Below are 18,902 nucleotides of genomic sequence, written 5' to 3' on the forward strand. Positions count from 1 at the left end.
TTTCTTTTCTTTTCTTTTCTTTTCTTTTCTTTTCTTTTCTTTTCTTTTCTTTTCTTTTCTTTTCTTTTCTCTTCTCTTCTCTTCTCTTCTCTTCTTTTCTTTCTTCTTTTTTAAATTGAAAATGGATGTTTTCATACTATACATTCTAATTACAATTTCTTCTCCCCCAGCTCCTTCCATTCCTTCCTCACCTCCCCTCCAACATGGATCCATACCCTTTCTGTCTCTCATTAGAAAACAAAAAAGCATCTAAGAAATAATAATAAAATAAAATAAAACAAAAATAGGTCAGAATAGGACAAAACAGATGAGAAAAAGGACAAAAAATAAAAAAACCAATAAACACCACAAGAAACATATATAGATGCAGAGACACATATTTGCACACACATAGGGACCCCATAAAGACACAACACCAGAAGCCATAACATGTATGTATCTTTAAGAGACTGGAGCAGTGGCAAGACACCATTGCTGAGTTGGCAGCTGGGCAATCCCAGACATTTCGTGACCTGCACTGTCAGGAAACTCACAACAAATATGAAGGACTACCGGTGACAAGTGGACAGCAAAATACCTGCACACAGCAGGAAAGAAACTAGACATCAGAACCATGTACAGAAATAGCTAAGTTGAAAAACCAGTGAGCAAAGGATCACTCAGAGGCCCTGGAAGGAATGCCCAGACACTTGTGACCTGGTCTGTAAGGACTGTGTAGTGCCTAGGAGCCTGAGAAGCAATGCTGAGAGTTAATCTACGTGCAGGTTGCTGAGCCTCGCACTCTGAACAGCAACCTAGCAAAGAAAAAAAAAAATAGACCTCAACTCCACTGTAATCTAGTCCCTCTTTAACATTACAAGCATGCCCATTTAAAGGATGGTAATTAAAAAAAAATCAATCTATACTCAACCCAAATGCCCAAGCCCCAAAAAATAAAATCATAAAACATGAAAAACAAAGGCAACATGCCACCTCCAAAAATTTACTAATGCTATGGTAATGACATCCAATGAGACAGAAACTAGGGGAACCTATTAAGCAAAAGCTGTTTTCTGTCTAGAATACTGAAGCAAATGTGCTTTCTAGGCTGGTGACCTTTATGCCAGGCGTCTAGCAACTTAAAAAATGAAAACAAAACAAATAGAAAACAACCTACATAAGACTTCATGAACTAATTTAAAGCTGACCTTCAAGAGGTGTAGACAGCATGGGCGGGCATGTAGGAAGTCAGGGGATCTCTTCCTTAGCTTCCTTGCACTATGTGCACACTTGGTGACAAGGGGCACTTACGGCTTTGAAGTTATGTATGGGGGTTATCACCTCCCTTGGTGGAAAACATTTAGTCTATGAATCATCTCCATTTTATATCCAGGCTGAAGTGATGCTGTCTACAGAAACATGCCTTATAGAGCCTTAGAGGACGCTTCTTTTTCATTTTTTTTTACAAGCAATCTTTTTAGCACTGGACCTTCCTTCTTATAAATTCATGTTTTTTTTTTTTCTTCAGTTGATTGTATTCCTGCTTTACTCAGTAAATCTATAGAACTTTTTTTTTTGTGGGGGGGAGAAGGTTTCAAGGCATGGTTTCTCTGTGTAGCCTTGGCTGTCCTGAACTCACGCTGTAGACCAGGCTGGCTGTATTTCATTGACCTGTCAATACTTAAAAAGTAGTTACAACTGCTTAAAGGAACCTTACCTGATACACACTGTTGACTCAATAACTTCAGTTGGCTCCTAGCCAACACCATTGTTCTACAAGCTGAATACAAAGACAGATCACAGTCTGCTAGTACTCAGGAGCAATGGACAGCAATACCTCACATGGAGACCAACTTAAAATATGAAATTACCTAAAAACAATGCAACAAAGTGAAGAATGAGGCATTTAAGAAAGCAAGGTTTCATCTTACAGCACATCATCAATACTGTAGTATAAATACCACAAATATTTTTAATTTTCCAGGCAACCATTTCCCAATTTCTTCTCTTTCCACTTGGCCATTTCCTAACAAAAGCATCAGGCTACTCAGATTTCTGTGGTTCCAGGCACACCTATAGGTGACTCTCAAGACATTTTGAATATTGATTTGAAGGTTACGATCTCAATTTAGCAGGGAGATGAATTCAGATATGCACAATCTGAATAATGATAACTTAGCTTTATTTAGACTTCTAACTCCTTCTATAAAGTTAAACTTCTACCCTAAGGCCACTCACTATACAGTGAATGTATAGACCATGATAACTACTTCTATTTCATTTCTGTTGCATTATTAGTTCCTAACATGTTAGTTGGAAATGGAGATGCCTCAAACATATTAGTCAAATGAATGAACAAACTGACATCATATCCAGCTCCAGTAATTAATATAGTCCTGTCTTCCTGTGCTAGATTGTCATGTAGATGAATGTACAAGGTTTTACACTTAATTTGTTTAAAAAATATTACACACAACATCAAAAAGTGAGCAGCAAATCTCTGGACCACAAATATTTTTAAATTTCCCAGGCAACCACTCACCAATCCCTCATCATCCCAACTAGCCAGCTTCTCATTTCCCAGCACAAAGCCCTCCCACACTCAGTTTTCAGACGCTAGGCTCCTTATTCCCTGCAGTGCATACGCTGGCCTATACAAAACCTTTGTAAAAGCTTCGACTGCTGAATATTTGATGAATAGCATATGCTTCAATGAGAGACCTGCTCCTGCCATTTGCAGCCTGAGCAGCACCTCGGTGCTATTCTGTTTGATGAGATGGACTAGGCAAGTGTTGAGAAGCATTGTTTTCATGAAAAAGCTGATAGTGCAACTTTGCTTCCTGACCATGCCCAGCTGTTATAGGAGTCTGCTAATAAATAAATAATTAGCCTATATCATAAGCAGCTAGCAATTCACCATGAAAGCAGGAAGAGCTTGCTCTGGCTTTGCCTTATCAAGCTATCCCACGTCTCATGCTCCAAGAGCCAGGCCTGGCTTCCTTCTAGCTTTCAACATAGAAGGAGGCAGCTATGGTTCATATCAACCACTTAGTCCTATTAGAACAGATGCTACAAGGAGATCCAGGCATCGAGGACCCTCCCAGATTTGCCTACAGCAGGATCTGCTATGTTGATCCAGCCACAGTGATCCTGGATGTGTGAACTAAAAGGAAAACCATCAAGAAGATTGAAGAAGGTGGGAAGAAAGGGTCTTTTGAGGAAGGGGAAGGAAAGTTTTCCATGAGGAAGTTCCCTGGAGTGTCCAGTTGGAAGAGGTACTCACTGAGATTATGTCTCTGTGGGTTATATCTTAAAGACCTCACTGACCTCCAAGAGATAAGCATCTTCTTCCTCCATAACTTTCACCCCTGTGACCCTCTGCCTTACTCCAGACACAAAACAATGAAGCTAGCAGACCATGGACAGAAAAATCCTGAAACCATGAGCCAAAATAAAGCTCTCCTCTTTTAAAGTATTGCTCTTGGGTATTTTGTCACCACAACAAAAGACGTTTTGTCCTGCTCACCATTGCAGTCTGAGTGGCCTCACGCAGGGTCTGACCAGGAAGATGATAGGAAATGTCTGTGAACAGCCAAAGCACCATAATTTGAAGGGCAGATTAACAAACAAACTGAAATCAATTCAAATGAATAACTCATTGTCATCAAGATGGTGGGTTTGTTTCATAGATTGTCTGAGCCAAATAAAGAGATGTTTAGGACTCTTGTAATCTTTTCTGTAGTCATGCAATAACAAAACCTGCTGTTTCCTGAACCAAGAATTATGTTGCCTGACTATCCCTCTGACTGCTTGCATGCCAAGTTCACAACAATAATGGGATAATAACCTGCCCCATTCTATAAAAGGACAAAAAAAAAATCCCCTAAACATCCTATAATTGATTTCAAAAGTGGAGGCACAAACTTCTAATTACTTTGGCTAGTGTTCTTTTGGGGTGGTGAGGTGATCTTATTGTCAATAAAACACTTACCAAGTAAATTATCCAATTAAATATTTTCTTGCCTTTTGGTTTATTATGACATAGTAAAACATTGTAATAATAAGCCTAATGGTCTAAAGACTATTTATAACAAAAACCAGATGCAGGCTGTTTTAAATATCTGCTACCATTTCCGTTCTGATGTCTAAACACAGCTTTACACATTACAGACCTCTTTGCCTCTTTAAGTAGGGAAGCTGAAGACCATTTTTCTTTTCTTTTTTCAGGGCGCTGTTAGTATTCTGGCTAAGTGTAGCCTGGGTCAGACCTTGGGAAAAGGTAGCTTTGGTGTGAGTGTTAGGGGATCATTTATAAGATTAGTACAGCTTCCTACTGAAATAGGCTCCTATGCAGAGCTACACTTCTGATCACTTCCTTGTGACCCCTCTAAGATAACTTTGGCAAAAGTTGACAAGTATTAAGCTAGCTGGCTTTAAATTCTACCTACTTATAGCTGTCAACAGAACATGACAAAAACCTTTCATTTTCTACTCCTCTCCACCTTTGCCTTCCCAAATGCTGCAAGAAACCTCACCAAGCAGTTGATGTCAGTCATAATGTTAGGGTTTAAATGTGAATAAATGAATCAGAGGAGCTGCTGTCTTGGTCCAAATAACAAAACAAAATTTGTTCAGAATTATCCCATATAGGAAGGTAAATAAAACCTCTGCAAGCCACACATTAGAAAACTCTTCAGGAAAAGCCTTGTGACAGCTGGCCCTATACAGTTCCTGTGTCATTCCCTTGGCAATCTTACTGACATCGGCAGAAAACTAGGGTATTCTCTGTGTTCTGCCAACTCCACAAGGAACTGCCACCATCACAGAGCACAGAAAACTCAGGGTCTCTGCAAGACACCAGAAGTCTCTGTCTGCCATCCTCCTCTGAGTATAAGTTTCTTATCGAAAGGTTTTAGGTTTGGGGTTCAGGGCAAAGGGGGGTGGATTTCTGGTGAGAGATTTATTAGAATAGTTACTAATGGTATGGACAGAGAGACAAAAGCATGGCAGAGCTCTGAGAAGAGTTGAAGCCAGGGGCAGGCTTCCTTTGTAAAAGTTTTGTAGGAAAGGGAGGTTTAGTGTCTGTAACCAGCCTGTCTCTGATTCCATGTTGGTGGCATGTGGCAGGAGGTTATTGCATTCTAGGGAAGGGAATCTTGCTAATGCATGAATTAGGGGATATGGGGGAAGTGGGGAAGAGAGGCATGTTTCGTTAAGATGAACCCACTACACAGACAGGACTATGACACCCTTAGGCCTCTGAGGTCTTGGTGTCTGGAAATCTGAGTTCCATAAACTTCCTTGGAGAAGAATAAGGGATCCAATCATTCTCTGGAAATCCAAACACCTTGAAAGTCTGTTAGAGGACCAAAGACTCACTGACAGGCTCTAGGTAGAAAGGCTGCCATTTCCTCTGTAGCAGCTGTGGGGAGAGAACAAGAGTGCTGCAGGAAGGGCAGATAGCCGGGTTAGCTCCTGCTCCCAAACCTTACACAGACTCTCATGCTGTCATAATGAGTATGGTTGTGCTCAGGGAGACAACTTCCTTCTTAGAAATACCTTCAGTAATGGCCAACACTCTGCTTTAGCACTGTGTGTGACACACCCACTTGATACATGAATTCAGTACAAGATGCTTCTAAGACATCCCTTGCAGCAAAGAACAGCGAATGTGGTCTAGGAAATGACAGCTTCCTTCATTTGAAGCGTCTCTTTTTAGCTGACTCCAATAGATACATTAATCTCCTCCAGAGAAGATGAATGAAACCTGTCTATCACTTCCGCCAGTGAGAACAAACGTGAACAGAAGTGACCTGCTGGAGAGCTAAGCAAGCAGACAGCAATGTCCAATGTACTGCAAACGTCACTGTGTAGACGGAAGTGTGCCTCCCTCTCCAGACTGGGGGCAGGGGGCATTTCTGATAGCACAAGAACTATCGGTTATTAATCGAGAGTGCCTGGCATGTAGCAAAAGGAGACAAAAGTTGCCCATATCCCTTACATCCACCAGGAGAGCACCTGTCCACAGGAAAATCTGAGCTGGGCGCTGAGGATAGTGTTTGGCTTTTAGAGGTTCTAAAATCAACTAGTGCTTTGGGATGCTGCCTTCAAACCTGGATATCCCCTCCCCCCACCCCATTGACATGTGAGATCACAGGCAGCCATCCGCACAGGCATCATGGCAGTACAGACGTTGGCAGTGGGTAGCAGCAGCACCGTGGCTCTCATTCCGGTCAGCATCAAACTGCCCTCTTCACAACGAGCAGAAGCCTCCAGCCACTGCTAAGCCTTCTGCCCTTTTCTTCTGAAATCCACACCCAGCTTGACTCTGAATGCTGCACAAGCCAAACTCATCTCACAGGGGAAGCAGTTTCCATCCCGTTGTCTCCGGGCAAGTGCAGAGGCAAGCCTTGAACTCACCTCAGAAAAGTATCAGCACAGCTGGGAATGAGTGTCACTGTCCAAAAACAGTGACACTCGGGAAGCTAGCACTCAACCAGCTGCATAAAATCCAGGGTGTGAAAGAGCCACTCCAGTGACATGCCACCTTTCCTCGCCTCGTCATCCTCCACAAAATTCAACACGGCGCCCTGGCAGGGGCAGCCTTTTGATTAACAGCTGTTGAAAGGCAAAGGCAGTCACACTTGATGCGATGTGTTGTCTAAGTAATGGACACATACGCCATCAGTCCACACTGATATCTGTTACAATGGCTTAAAAAGGCTCAGTGCCTTAAACAGCCTCATCGTGCCTTTCCAGACCTGTGTGCTCAGAGCCAAGTAAGCTACCATCCAAAAGTATTTACTAACTGATCAGGCTTCCTTCTTTTCCTTTTGAAACCCCAGAGGACTCAGCTCTGTCTAGGTTGTGAGTCAGAATACCATAGAGGCCGATAGCCAGACCATTCACACAGTGTCTGGGCTTGTATCAACCCACCTGGAACTCAGCCTGCACCTGCAATATAGATCTATAATAATTGTGGGTTTTTTAAATTTATTTATTTTATTTTATGGGTATGAATGCTTTGCCTGCTATGTGTATGTGAACCATTTATGTGCCTGGTGCCCTCAGCAGTTAGAAGAGGGTACCAGGTCCCCTGAAACTTGAGTTATGGATGGTTGTGACCTACTATGTGGGTGCTGGGAATTGAACCCTTGTCCTCTGCAAGAACAAGTGCTCTAAATGGCTGAGCCATCTCTCCAGCATAGTCTAATAATGTTTTTTAAATTATACAGTATTTCCCTCAGGAGTTAACTGTGAGAATTAAATTAACTGATATACTTCTCAGGCAGTAAGTACTGGTTCTCTGTTAATAAGTTGATTAACATAACTATCATTAGACATGGAGGTGCAAAACATTAAGGAACCATGAAAATCATTTAATTCTTTGCTGTTATTTTGAAAGAACTCGGACAGTCTTTCCATGAAGATTAACTAGAGCCATGCAAATGAATAAGACTCCTACATGCTTGATACTTGAACCTACCATTACTCTGACGTTGAAACAAATAATACTCAAGTCCAAATCACAGTGTTTATTGAGCACCTGTGGTCCTCTTTCACACCACGTATGTTTTAACACTTGTCTCTCATCTGAACAAAATCCAAACCATATTGACCAACACATTGTCCCTCAGAGTATGCAGTATAAGAAACCTATTGTGTACCTGGATGAAGAATTTAGTGCCTCCGAAATTTGGAACACTGGGCCATGCGATGTTAATCACATAGTAGTTAAAGAATTTAATGGGGGCCTGTCTCAATCCTTAACCCAAAGCACTCTGTTTATGGACGGCAAGAAAACTCTCATTTCCTCTGCTCCAGTATCACATGCTTAAATAAAATGCCCATCATTGTAATTGAACACATAAAACATTTTAGCTGACCTGATGTCTTCAATTACTCATGATTCTCTAATCCTAATTAAATTGAAAACAGCAGAGTCCCATGGCCTGCTGTACCCTATGCTCTGTCTCTGGAGGACCTGTGTTATGCAACAAACTGTTGTATGATTCTGCTGTTACAAAGGGTCTGGTGAGAGTAGCTATGCTCACAGATTCTTCCTGAGCACTAGGATTTGGGGTGAGGTCATTCGGTCTGTGGACGTTGCCTGGTTGTCTCTCACAGCCCGGGCACAGTAGTAAATGGAGCAACACGTCTCTGCCCTCTTGATGTTCATGCACGGGAGAGCCAGAGCACGCTCTATAAACCAGGGCTGAGACCTATGAGTCCAGGTGGGCTTCGTGCCCAGCGCTTGCTTGGTCTCCAGCAAACCTATGGCAAGGGAGTTTAGTTGCATTTTGTGGTTATTTACCTCATGGATGATATAGAAATAATTTCAGGGAATCCAGGAGGGTTTGATATAGGAAAGAGGGTGTCAATGAGAAGCCCCTGTGAACGTGAAGGACACACTAGATGGTAAAGAGCCATATCTTGAGAAACCCAGGGTAAGAAGCAAGGTCAACAGAAGAAGCAGTGACTACTTGGCTCTGCCTCTAGAGGCTGGAAAGTCCAGACCATGCTCCTTGTAGCTGCTTGGCATCTGATGACTCTCTTTCTGCTGCACTACATGGCAAGAGAGAGCATGCTCAGAATGCTCCTTTTTTTCTGAAGAAGCCAGTGATGGTGTCAGAGGGTCCCCACTTCATGGGGGACCAACTCCAGTTACATCCACACATCAACAAAGCATGGATTTGGAGATTAACTTTGAGGAATACAGTTAAACTATAGCAATGACAATGGTAGATCAAAGATGCTCTGTATGTCTGGGAAATGTATGGGGAATGAATAAATATGTATTCTCCTCTTGGAACTAACTGATAAAGTCACTTTGTCCAAAGAGAAAAGGGAAAGGTAGTCAGAACTGGATGAAGGAACCCAAAGAGAGTGATGTGCGATGCAGGCTCTACCCAGGCCACATACAGGGAGATGGTCCAGCCATGGGTGGAGCAGCCAGGACAGGTGTGAGATGGAAATAACCTCTCAAACCTCTCAAACCATCTGATTTCTGCATGTAGTAGCACACATGGAAAGAGGGCTGGTTTAAAAATCACATCATAATTCTAATTTCTATACTGACTGGCCTGAGGCATATTGGGGCACTCATGTGTCCAGGGAAGTTGCATTAGCAGCTTAGAATTTCACCCAATCACAGGGATGTCTCATCCCAGAGAAGGATGCTCAGGAATAACCAGAGAGGAAAAGACTAGATGTGTGGCTAGGGTTTTCAAGTTCAAGTGTTTCGATGAATTGTCTGAGTTAACAACTTGACTGGTGTTAATACTGATTTAAAAAATGAAAGTGTTTGTTAACATGGCAAACGAAAGTGGGAATAAAGTGAGACAGCTTTCTTAGGGGAGGGGTTTCTAAGCAAGTGGCATTTGTAACAAAGGTAAACAAAGAAGGCCATTATTCAAAATCCAGAGAAAATAACTACAGGCAGAATTATAAAGCACAGCATGATGGTCCATTTGTGCTATGGTAACAAAAGAGCTGAAACTAGGCAATTTATAAAGTGCAGAGTTTTCTTCTTCTTCTTCTTCTTCTTCTTCTTCTTCTTCTTCTTCTTCTTCTTCTTCTTCTTCTTCTTCTTCTTCTTCTTCTCCATTTCTGGAAGCCAGGAAATCCAAGAGCATGATACAAGCACCTGTCTGCCCTGTATGTTCCATGGTAACATAGGTACATGTACATACTTGTGTGTCTGTAACACTGTAGAGGAAATGAATGAGACAGATTCATCCTTCTGGAAGGAAGCCCACCGTAATGTCCTTCATTCACGTGTGAGTGTGGGGCCTTCATTACCAATCTCCTTTGACTATTCCCACCTTTCTGTACTGTTACAATGGCAATCTTATTTCAGCATGAGCTTGTGGGGGGGCATATAAGTCATAACCTACAAATGTGGCCATTTAAAACTATGTGAGGGATGTGTAAGACAGCTCAATGGTCAGGAACACTTGTTATTCTCATAGGGAAGCTGTGTTCAATTTCCAGAACCCACATGGCTTCTCAGAACCATCGAGGACTCTGGTCCAAAGGGATCTGCTGCCTACTCCTGACCTCCATGGACATCAAGCATGCACACAGCACACACACATACAAGCAGGCAAAACACTCATACACATAGAAGAAAACAAATACATCTTTTAAACATTTAAAAGTTAAAAAAATAAATAAAACAAACCACATGGATTTTATAGCAAACTACCGTCGGTGGATAGGATTAACACTCTGTTTAAACTTCTGTCTACTCATTGGTCCTCACAGAGCCTAACAACTCTATGGAGATCTATTCGTAGAGGGGAAGACCTTGCCACATGAATTTAGTTCATCCAGGCTGTGCTGTGAACCACACCCTTGGACTTCAGTGCTGGGGTCATCACCATATTTAGAGCTCAGCTCCTACATGGAATCCTCTGCTAAATGCCAGCCCTCGCGCCTTACCTGTGCCAGCTACATGAGCATCTGCGACAGTGTGCCCACAACCTGAAACCCAGCTGATCTAGCACAGTGGGAGGATGAATTGGCAGTGTCCCAGGGAGGAGGAAAAGCAGAACCACACAGAGGGAGGGGTGAACAGTGATGGAGCTGCCATGGCTCCCTAAGACCACCCAGCGTAAGCACTCTGAAGCACACAGAGAATGCCAATTGGATTCACGCCGCCCTGCTAACAGGGAGAGGTCTACATAAGGTGGCTCCCTTCACTATTGGGAGGAGTGGGGAAACTGAGAGGCGGAGGTCTAGTGGCAGGTCATCAGGTAATTGAGCGCATGCCCTCAGAGGGAACTGTGAGATTTAGCTCACCCCTTACGCTCTCTCTCTCTCTCTCTCTCTCTCTCTCTCTCTCTCTCTCTTTCTCTCTCTCTCTCATTAATCTCAGCCATGAAGTCAATAGTTTGCTCCACCACACTTTCTGTCACAACATGCTGCCTCTCGACAGGACTAAATGCAATGAGTCCTCTGATCACTGACTAGAATCTCTGAAATACTAAGCTTATCCCTAAGCCTTTCCGCTCAGTTAACTGACTCTGCTTGGCTTTGTTTGTAGTAGCAGAGAACTAATGGGCGAGGATAGGCACCAGCAATCACTAGAAAGAATACTGTGAACTGTCCCAGAAAGGCCTCCAGACAGCAAGGGAGGGGAATATGCCATCCTCAAATGGAAAACCTCATCTGCAACATAGTGCCCAGCTTGAGAGGCACTCTTCTGAAAGAAGAGACTCTGACAACGCAGGAGACCTCTAGAGGAGATTATTCTGGAAGAACAGTTGAGAACGTACATCCTTGAGGAACTGGGCACATTCAGCCAAGTTAAAGAATGAACGATGATGAGAAACATTATCCTCAGCCTGTGCATGACCAGACACGTCAGATAACACCCACCACACACACACACACACACACACACACACACACACACACACACCCCACACCACACACACCACACACATACACAACACACACAATTTTCCTGCTTGGCTGATAGGACTATGTTGCTTTGACATTCTGCCCAGGTTCTTGGTTTTCTCGTCACTTTTAATGAAGTTCTTGTATTTAATTTTCTTTTTTTTTAAATATCTATTGTCGTTTCTGATTTGGGTTAGAACCCCAAAAGCTTCAGCCTGACAGAGATGCCCACACATTTTAAGGTCTCAGCCATTTAATGAAGTGCCTGGCCTTCCACAATGTTATTGGAAAGTGACCTCTAATCTCGTTTAATTCCCTGTTGCTTTAGGTAGGAACCGTGTCCAGGCGGGAAGTGCAGCGAAGTCCAGTCCAGTCTGTTCTAAGAGAAACTATCCTACCATACTTTAGAGCAGAGCTAGCGTCTCAACCTTCCTAAGGCTCTGACCCTATAGTACAGTTCCTCATGTTATGGTGACCCCCAATTATAAAGTTATTTTGTTGCTACTTCATAATCGTAACTTTATTACTGTTATGAGTTGTACTATAAATATCTCATATGCAGGATATCTGATATGTGACCCCTGTGAAAGGGTCCTTCAACCCCTGAAGAGGTCGTGACCCACAGGTTGAGAACCGCTTCCTTAGAGTCCCCCAGGGAGAAGGAACTCCTGCCACCACCAGTGTGCAAAGAACCAGATGGGCAGTCCACATGGCTGCTGCAGAAAGGATTCCCCTGCTAGTGGCTAGAATGTGCTTCACCACATCCTAAGAGCTCTTTATTTCAACTCAAGAATCCTCTGACTGTATACACTTTATTTCTCTCTAATGAAATAATGCCACGTGTTGTGTATACTGAGTCTCTGAGCAATTTTATCACCCTGGCATTCCTGTGTGTGTGGTGGGGTAGTACTGGCTCAACGCATGACATCACATATGATGGAAAGCTTTCTTTATTGAGCAATTTGGAGCATGTCATCAAAGGGCACTGTGGGGTCCAGCTCCTAACTAGTTTTTAAAAACAGAAGCTTAAATATGTTAGCAGGTGACTGATTTTAGACCGTCCTCCTTCCTTATCTGCATAGTATATAACCCAGACATCATAAATCAGGGTTCCAATTCGAATAGTCTTCATCTTGTTGATGGCACCAAGATCAAGAGAGCTGGATATGTCTAACCTAAACAGTTGCAGTTTTCCATTCAGGTTAAGTCTAAGGACTAGGTCGAACAATATTCACTCTGACTTAAACACTGATGTTTCCCACACGCCGGAACCTCTGTAAACACACGGGGAGGAAGCCCAATCACACAAGCAAAGATGTCCCTCCACACAAGCAGAAAGACAGAGCAGCAAGACCTAGAGCAGTCACTGTATGTGTACATCTGATTTCTAGCTTGGCGTGTCTGTATGAACACAGGATCAAAGCAGAGCTCAACCCCATCAGCTTCCTGCTGCCAATTCAAATGCACATGTGGTCTGGATCTGGACTTTGGAGGAGGTACAGTGCAGAGCTTGTGAGAATGCTTTGCTATGGACCTGTCAGCAGATTCCTGAGATATGGCAATGGACCCATACTTTCGGAGCTCAGTGCATTTGAGCCTGAGCCTGCCCTGAAAGACCATGTGGCTCCTCCGCTTGAGCACATGAACTCCAGGCAGGGCCTCATTCCACCTAGAAATGTCTAACCCACTTTGTCTTTACACACAGTCTCTAGAAATGCATGGATTTTGAGTCTTACCTGTCAGAAAAAAAAAATCACGTATCTTATTACAGAAGCAAATGAACATACGAGGTTTGTTAACATCAGTCATGTTTCCTGGTGATGAGATGTCGGATAGAGGAAAACAAGAAGAGAAAAGCGATGCTGCTTCCGGATGCTGCTATGGGGATTCCCTAGTAAAGCCTGTTGTACCCTTCATTCTGGTGTGACCAGAATCAGCAGACATCTGTGTTGTTCTTTGTGAGCTGACCTTGTAGCTTTTCATTCACAGGATATTTCAATATCTGTGGTGGATTTGTAGTTGTTGATTCTGTGTTGTCTATATGCCTTCTTCCTGAGAGTGTCAGGGCCCAATGTACTGGGCTTAGCCCAATGGACATCTCTGTAATTGTCACAGATTTGGTATTATTGACAGGGGAGGAGGGAAGGAAATTTTAAGAGCTGTTACACACGTGTGAAGGAAATTCTAGTTACTTGATCTCCAAATAGAACAGGAGCCTGTACTGATGCAGGAGCCACAGACAATTCAAGTGAGCATATAAAAGTACTCACTTTAAAAACCGCTCTGTTAGAAATAGTCCTTGTTCCCCTCACTATGAAAAACCAATTGGTTACTGAGCTACCACAGGCTACATCTGAGCAGAGGTTCTAGGTTATATCCATACATGGTCCTTGGTTGAATGTCAGTCTCTGAAAAGACCCTGTGCCCAGATATATTTGGTCCTTGTGGAGCTCCTATCCTTTCCCCATCATACTATTTCTAACAGGAACTCAATGACTGGCTCTTTGACCTCCCCACCCCCCAAGGGAGGAGCAGTCCTGTTAGGCCACAGCAGAGGGCTTCGCAGCCAGTCCTGAAGATACCTGATAAAACAGGATCGGATGAATGGGGAGGAGGTCCCCCCCATCAGTGGACTTGGAAAGGGGCACGATGGAGATGAGGGAGGGAGAGTGGGGTTGGGAGAGAATGAGGGAGCGGGATACAGCTGGGATACAGAGTTAATAAAATGTAACTGATAAGAAAAAAATAAAAGTAAATAAAAAAAAAAAAAACGCTCTGTTCTCAATGCTTGCAAAACCTTTCTTTTCAGCATGCACTTCAGCCTAGGCCAGAAACCCTCTGTTGAAATCTTTAGGGTGAGGTTATGGTGTATGGCATCCCATAAACATTTGCTGTTTGATAAGGCTCTGCATCACGCTGCTTCTGCAGCTTTTCTTAACTTGGTCCATTAAACGTGTGAGTCACTCAGGGCTATCGTGAATGTGAATGTTCTTTTTTGGGTCGGGAAAATAGGTGTGGCTCCTCTAGCTCTAACTACTAGAATGAATGTTCAAAGCAGTGTTTAGGTTGTAAAATCGGGAAGGAGGAGAAAGATGTTGTTTTCCATTCTTTGCACACTGTGGTCTTTGCTGTTTCTCCCAAAGAGCCCATCACTAAATGGCAGTCACCACTGATGATGACCTTTCTCACGCCACTGAGGGTCAGGACAAACTGAATTTCCGTTTCCTGCTGTGGAAACACACAACTGTTTCACTCACCTGCAGCATTTGGCAAGGTCCTTATTTCTTGCAGTGCCAATGGGGTCACAAAAACAGTTCATTTCATTCAGCTCATGGGAGCTTCATTTTTTTATTGGTGGAGGAACTTCAATTAAGTGTGATCACTAACCAGAATATGCTACCTAATTAGACCCTTGGAAATCAGTCACTGTTCCTCTCCCTGCCTCGAAGAGCAATAAACAAGGATCTGAAGCTTCACAGGACCCGGCTTTGGATGCTATCAGCATCACGGTTCAGCTTTCACTGTGTACTCGAGGCGTGTACAGAGAAATCTAAACTGATGTCCAAGCAAGAAACAGCGGAAGCCAGGCTTCCGAGCTAGTTCTCCCACAGAAGGCGTCAGTAGCCAGCTGTCACTCTGCTCTTTTCAATGACCATATTCTCCCCAAAACGTATTATTTATGCAAATATGCTAATTTTGCCATACCACATGCCTTATTTTAATTGACAGTACTCTGAGTTAGTTTTCATTAACCACATAATTCCAGATTTTCTGTCTGGCATACTTAGTAAGGAAGTCACATAAGGAGAATGGCTGTGTCCACAGCAAAGATGTGTGTATCCCAAATCGTTCTACTCTACCTGACATGGGCTACAGCACTGGACATCCACAACTCCTGTTCAGAAATGTCCTCCTCCTCGCTGAATAAAGACAAACTCAAGGATTCCAGAAACACACATCCAAGACTTAAAACTCTGTTGTGGACCAATAGGTTATCTTACCTTGCATGGTTGCTTTGGTTGGTTCTGAGAACAGAGGAATGAGCAAGAGGTAGATCAGGTAGACGAAGGAGAGCCCATTGTATCGGAATGCACATGCTGTGATTGGGAAGAGAGAAGAGAGGAAAGCATTATTAATAACAATAGACCAGCCAGCAGCGTGAGTGATGGTATCAAAAACCACAGGGCTTCACTCTACATAAATCAGTGCTTCTCATCCTTCCTAATGCTGCGACCCTTTAATACAGCTCCTCATGTTGTGGTGACTCAAACAGAAAATCGTTTTGATTGCTACTTCATAACTATAATTTTGATACTGCTATGAATCATAATGTAAATATCTGATATTTCTGACAGTGTTAGGTGACCCCTGTAAAAGAGTTGCAACCCACAGGCTGAGAAACACTGCTCTAAACCGTTAGGCCAGCCTCAAAGCAATAAACAGTATTTTGTTTTCACCATTGTATTGAGCATGACGTAAAACAGAAAAAGTAAAATATCCGGTCTTCACTCTTAACATTAACAGAATAACTCCATTAAAATTAATAAGGTAACTTATTAATCAGTGCACAATATTAAAATATGTAAAAACAGAAAATATTGAAAGAAATGTAAGGATCAGTATCAGTTCAGGACCCCCAAGACTAAGTTCTCAGCACAAAAGGAGATTTGCTCCAGAGGGACAAAGGGCAAGGATAAGACGCAAAGACAGGAGATAGAGAACAGAGAAATGGAGAAAGGAGCAAGGGAGAAGAGGCAGGGATATTTATCCCAGAGCTGGGGACATAGAACTGACTTCTCTCGGATAGAGAGGAAGCATACGTGGCCCAAAGGATAATGGCTATTTATAAAGGTAAAATGGGAAACCGTGTGTTAGGATGAGGTATTTTATTTTAATTGAGCATGTTAATTAAGTGAGTCAAAGGGGGACTTCTGATTGCTGGCCGTCAATGCTTTGATAGCTGGACCTTGGTAGTCAGCCTCAAAAGGAGGAAGAGGACAAGTAAGAGAAAAGACTTTGGTGGCTAGCTTTAGGAATATAAACTAATACATATATTTTTAAGAAGGCACGGGGAATAGGGAAGAAGGCCAAGGCCTCCTAGTGCCCTGTTTGTCATGTTTGAGCTAGCTAGAGTCCCTTTAAGAAAGAAGTTCTGTAAACAACTGAAGTCACATTGTTACCAGGCTTAAAATTATTGCTATAAGATAGTTTTCCATACACTTAATTGTACTTATAAAGCAAAACCATATAATATTTTTACCAAAGGAGAAAGGAAAAAACATTTTAAAAATTAAAGAAAAATTATCAAATGTGAAAAGACAGTAAAAGCAGAAGAAAGAACAGAAGGCGCTCTAAAACAAGCCGAAAACAATGGACAAAATAGCAACAATAAGTGTTACCTGGCAACAACTACCTTAAAACATCATCAGTGCATTAAATTCTCTGGGCAAAGATAGAGGATAGCTAAATGTGTGATGGGAGGGGAAGGCAGGCTAGCTACAGCTCTTTACCTCCCTCTTTTTCTCCTCCAAATCCATCCTCCAGTTTCACCTCCAACTCTGGAGCAGGACACCTGCTTCAGCCTCGCCTCTTTCAGCCCAGAACTCCAGTGGAGCACACAGACCTTCCCCTCCACCTTTCTTTCCCTGCCTATCTCTATTCCAGCCCCCACTTCCAGCAGGCATTCCTTTGGGAACCCACACACTACTGTATCCTGGGAAACAGGCGGAGTAGCATAAGTTCTTCATGCCCCCTCAGCTCCTCCAAATCCAATCCCCCATTTCTCCCCCTAGTGGTATCTCTCCTCACTCTCTGCCTCCATTCCCAGGGGACTAGCCGATACTGGTTAAATGCCCTGCTTTCCCCCTTTCTGTGGAAGCCCTCAAGACTATACCCCAGCCCGTCCTCATTCCTAAATTTCAGCTCCCAATACCTAGAAAAACTCAGAACCCCCAGTGGGCTACACCTAGGATCCAGAATTCCCTACTAGCATCACAGAGCCAGGACACCATCCTAGGAATCCGAAAAGACAACAGAAACCAAGGAACAAAACACCTACCCAACAAAAACAAGACCAGATATCAGCATCCAGAATTACAGTCAGAGGCCTGGCTACCACAGTAGGGCCTGAGAACTGCAGCATAGCTGAAGGACCAGATAAAGACTTTGAAAAAGCCTTTATAAATATGATGCCCCTCAACCGAGGACCAGATTTTTAAAATGTGGTACTTTACACAATGGGATATTACTCAGCTGTTAAAAAAGAAAAAAGAAAAACAAAATCGTGCAATTTGCAGGTAAATGTATAGAACTATAAAAAAAAAAAAAACCAAAATCATCCTGTATGAGTTAACCCAGACCCAGAAAGATAAATATAATCAGTGCCTTGCTCAGCCATAGTCAGAGAAGTCGCCTCCTGTAGAAGATGGGATCAAACACAGAGAGACACAGCTAGACAATATTCAGAGAGTGAGAGACCTTGGAATATTCAGCCCTAAATAGGGATATCTCCAACAACACCATCTCCCAGGGCTCAGGAACCGGCAGAAGAGGAAGCAGAAAGAGTGTAAGATTGCCAGAGGGGATGGAGGAGACCAAGGAAACAAGACCCTCAAATCAACCTGTTCAGCACACATGGGATTTCAACTCACAGAGGCTGAGGCAGCCTGCACAGGTCTGCATCAGGTGGGGTTCTAGAGCTAAAGGGAGAAATTAACTCAGATACTATCTCCAACAGATAACCACTCACAAAATGAAAATTTAGTTTTCTCTGAGGGAGTCTCACTAGGGAAACAAGCTATTCTGAAGGGTAGAACACACACCCAGCAGTAGACATCCAACAGGGAACATCGCAAAGGCTTCTTTGGGGATTACTCGTTGCATAGGGTCATGTCAAGGCTTTATTATTATTGAATTTAATATTTTACTTTACTTATGTATTTTTCTTTCTTTTTACATCATAGGTCCATTGTGAATATTATAGCTTCCAGTTTAATATTTTTATCAGATTCCTGATTGTTCAAATGAGAAGGTTTCTGTATCTATATCTGTTCCCGGTGCCTTTTCTTGGGCTATTTTTCTTCTGTTTGTTTGTTTGTTTTGATTTTGACCTATTCAAACATGTTAGTTTTTGTTTTATCTTACTATATTTTATTACTATCTTTTATGTTCCCCTAGTGAGATACAGAAAAGGGATGGAACAAGATGGTAGAGGTGGAAGGGAGGAATTGGGAAGGGTAGAGAAAGAGGAAACAGTAATCAGGATATATTATAGAGAAAAAAATTCTAGTTTCAGTAAAAGGGGGAAAAAAGAAACATCTATATGCTGCCTACAAGAGACTTTGTCACATTTAAGAACGGATAAGATTGGGGTGAAAAGATGGAAAAAGATATGCAAATACAAATAAAAACAGAACAAGGTACTTTACCTACATCACATAAAGTAGGATTACCAATCTGGAAAATAAGGCAACTAAGGCCATTATACAGTAACAACATGGTTGTCATCAAGATGCTAT

The 18,902-nt window shown here is 42.6% G+C and overlaps 1 protein-coding gene across 3 annotated transcripts in view; it reads right to left on the minus strand.

Moving 5' to 3' along the window:
* Positions 1–18,902, minus strand: part of Piezo2 (piezo type mechanosensitive ion channel component 2) — a 348,488-nt gene that overhangs the window by 268,491 nt on the left and 61,095 nt on the right. For all 3 annotated transcript variants that reach the window (XM_055622927.1, XM_055622925.1, XM_055622924.1), the window contains exon 2: positions 15,387–15,482. In XM_055622927.1, the coding sequence (XP_055478902.1) occupies positions 15,387–15,482 (96 nt within the window). The remainder of the gene's footprint in view (positions 1–15,386; positions 15,483–18,902) is intronic.

The sequence above is a fragment of the Psammomys obesus genome, unplaced genomic scaffold (genome assembly GCF_907164565.1).
Source record: "Psammomys obesus unplaced genomic scaffold, mPsaObe1.curated_primary_1811, whole genome shotgun sequence".
Taxonomy (NCBI): domain Eukaryota; kingdom Metazoa; phylum Chordata; class Mammalia; order Rodentia; family Muridae; genus Psammomys; species Psammomys obesus.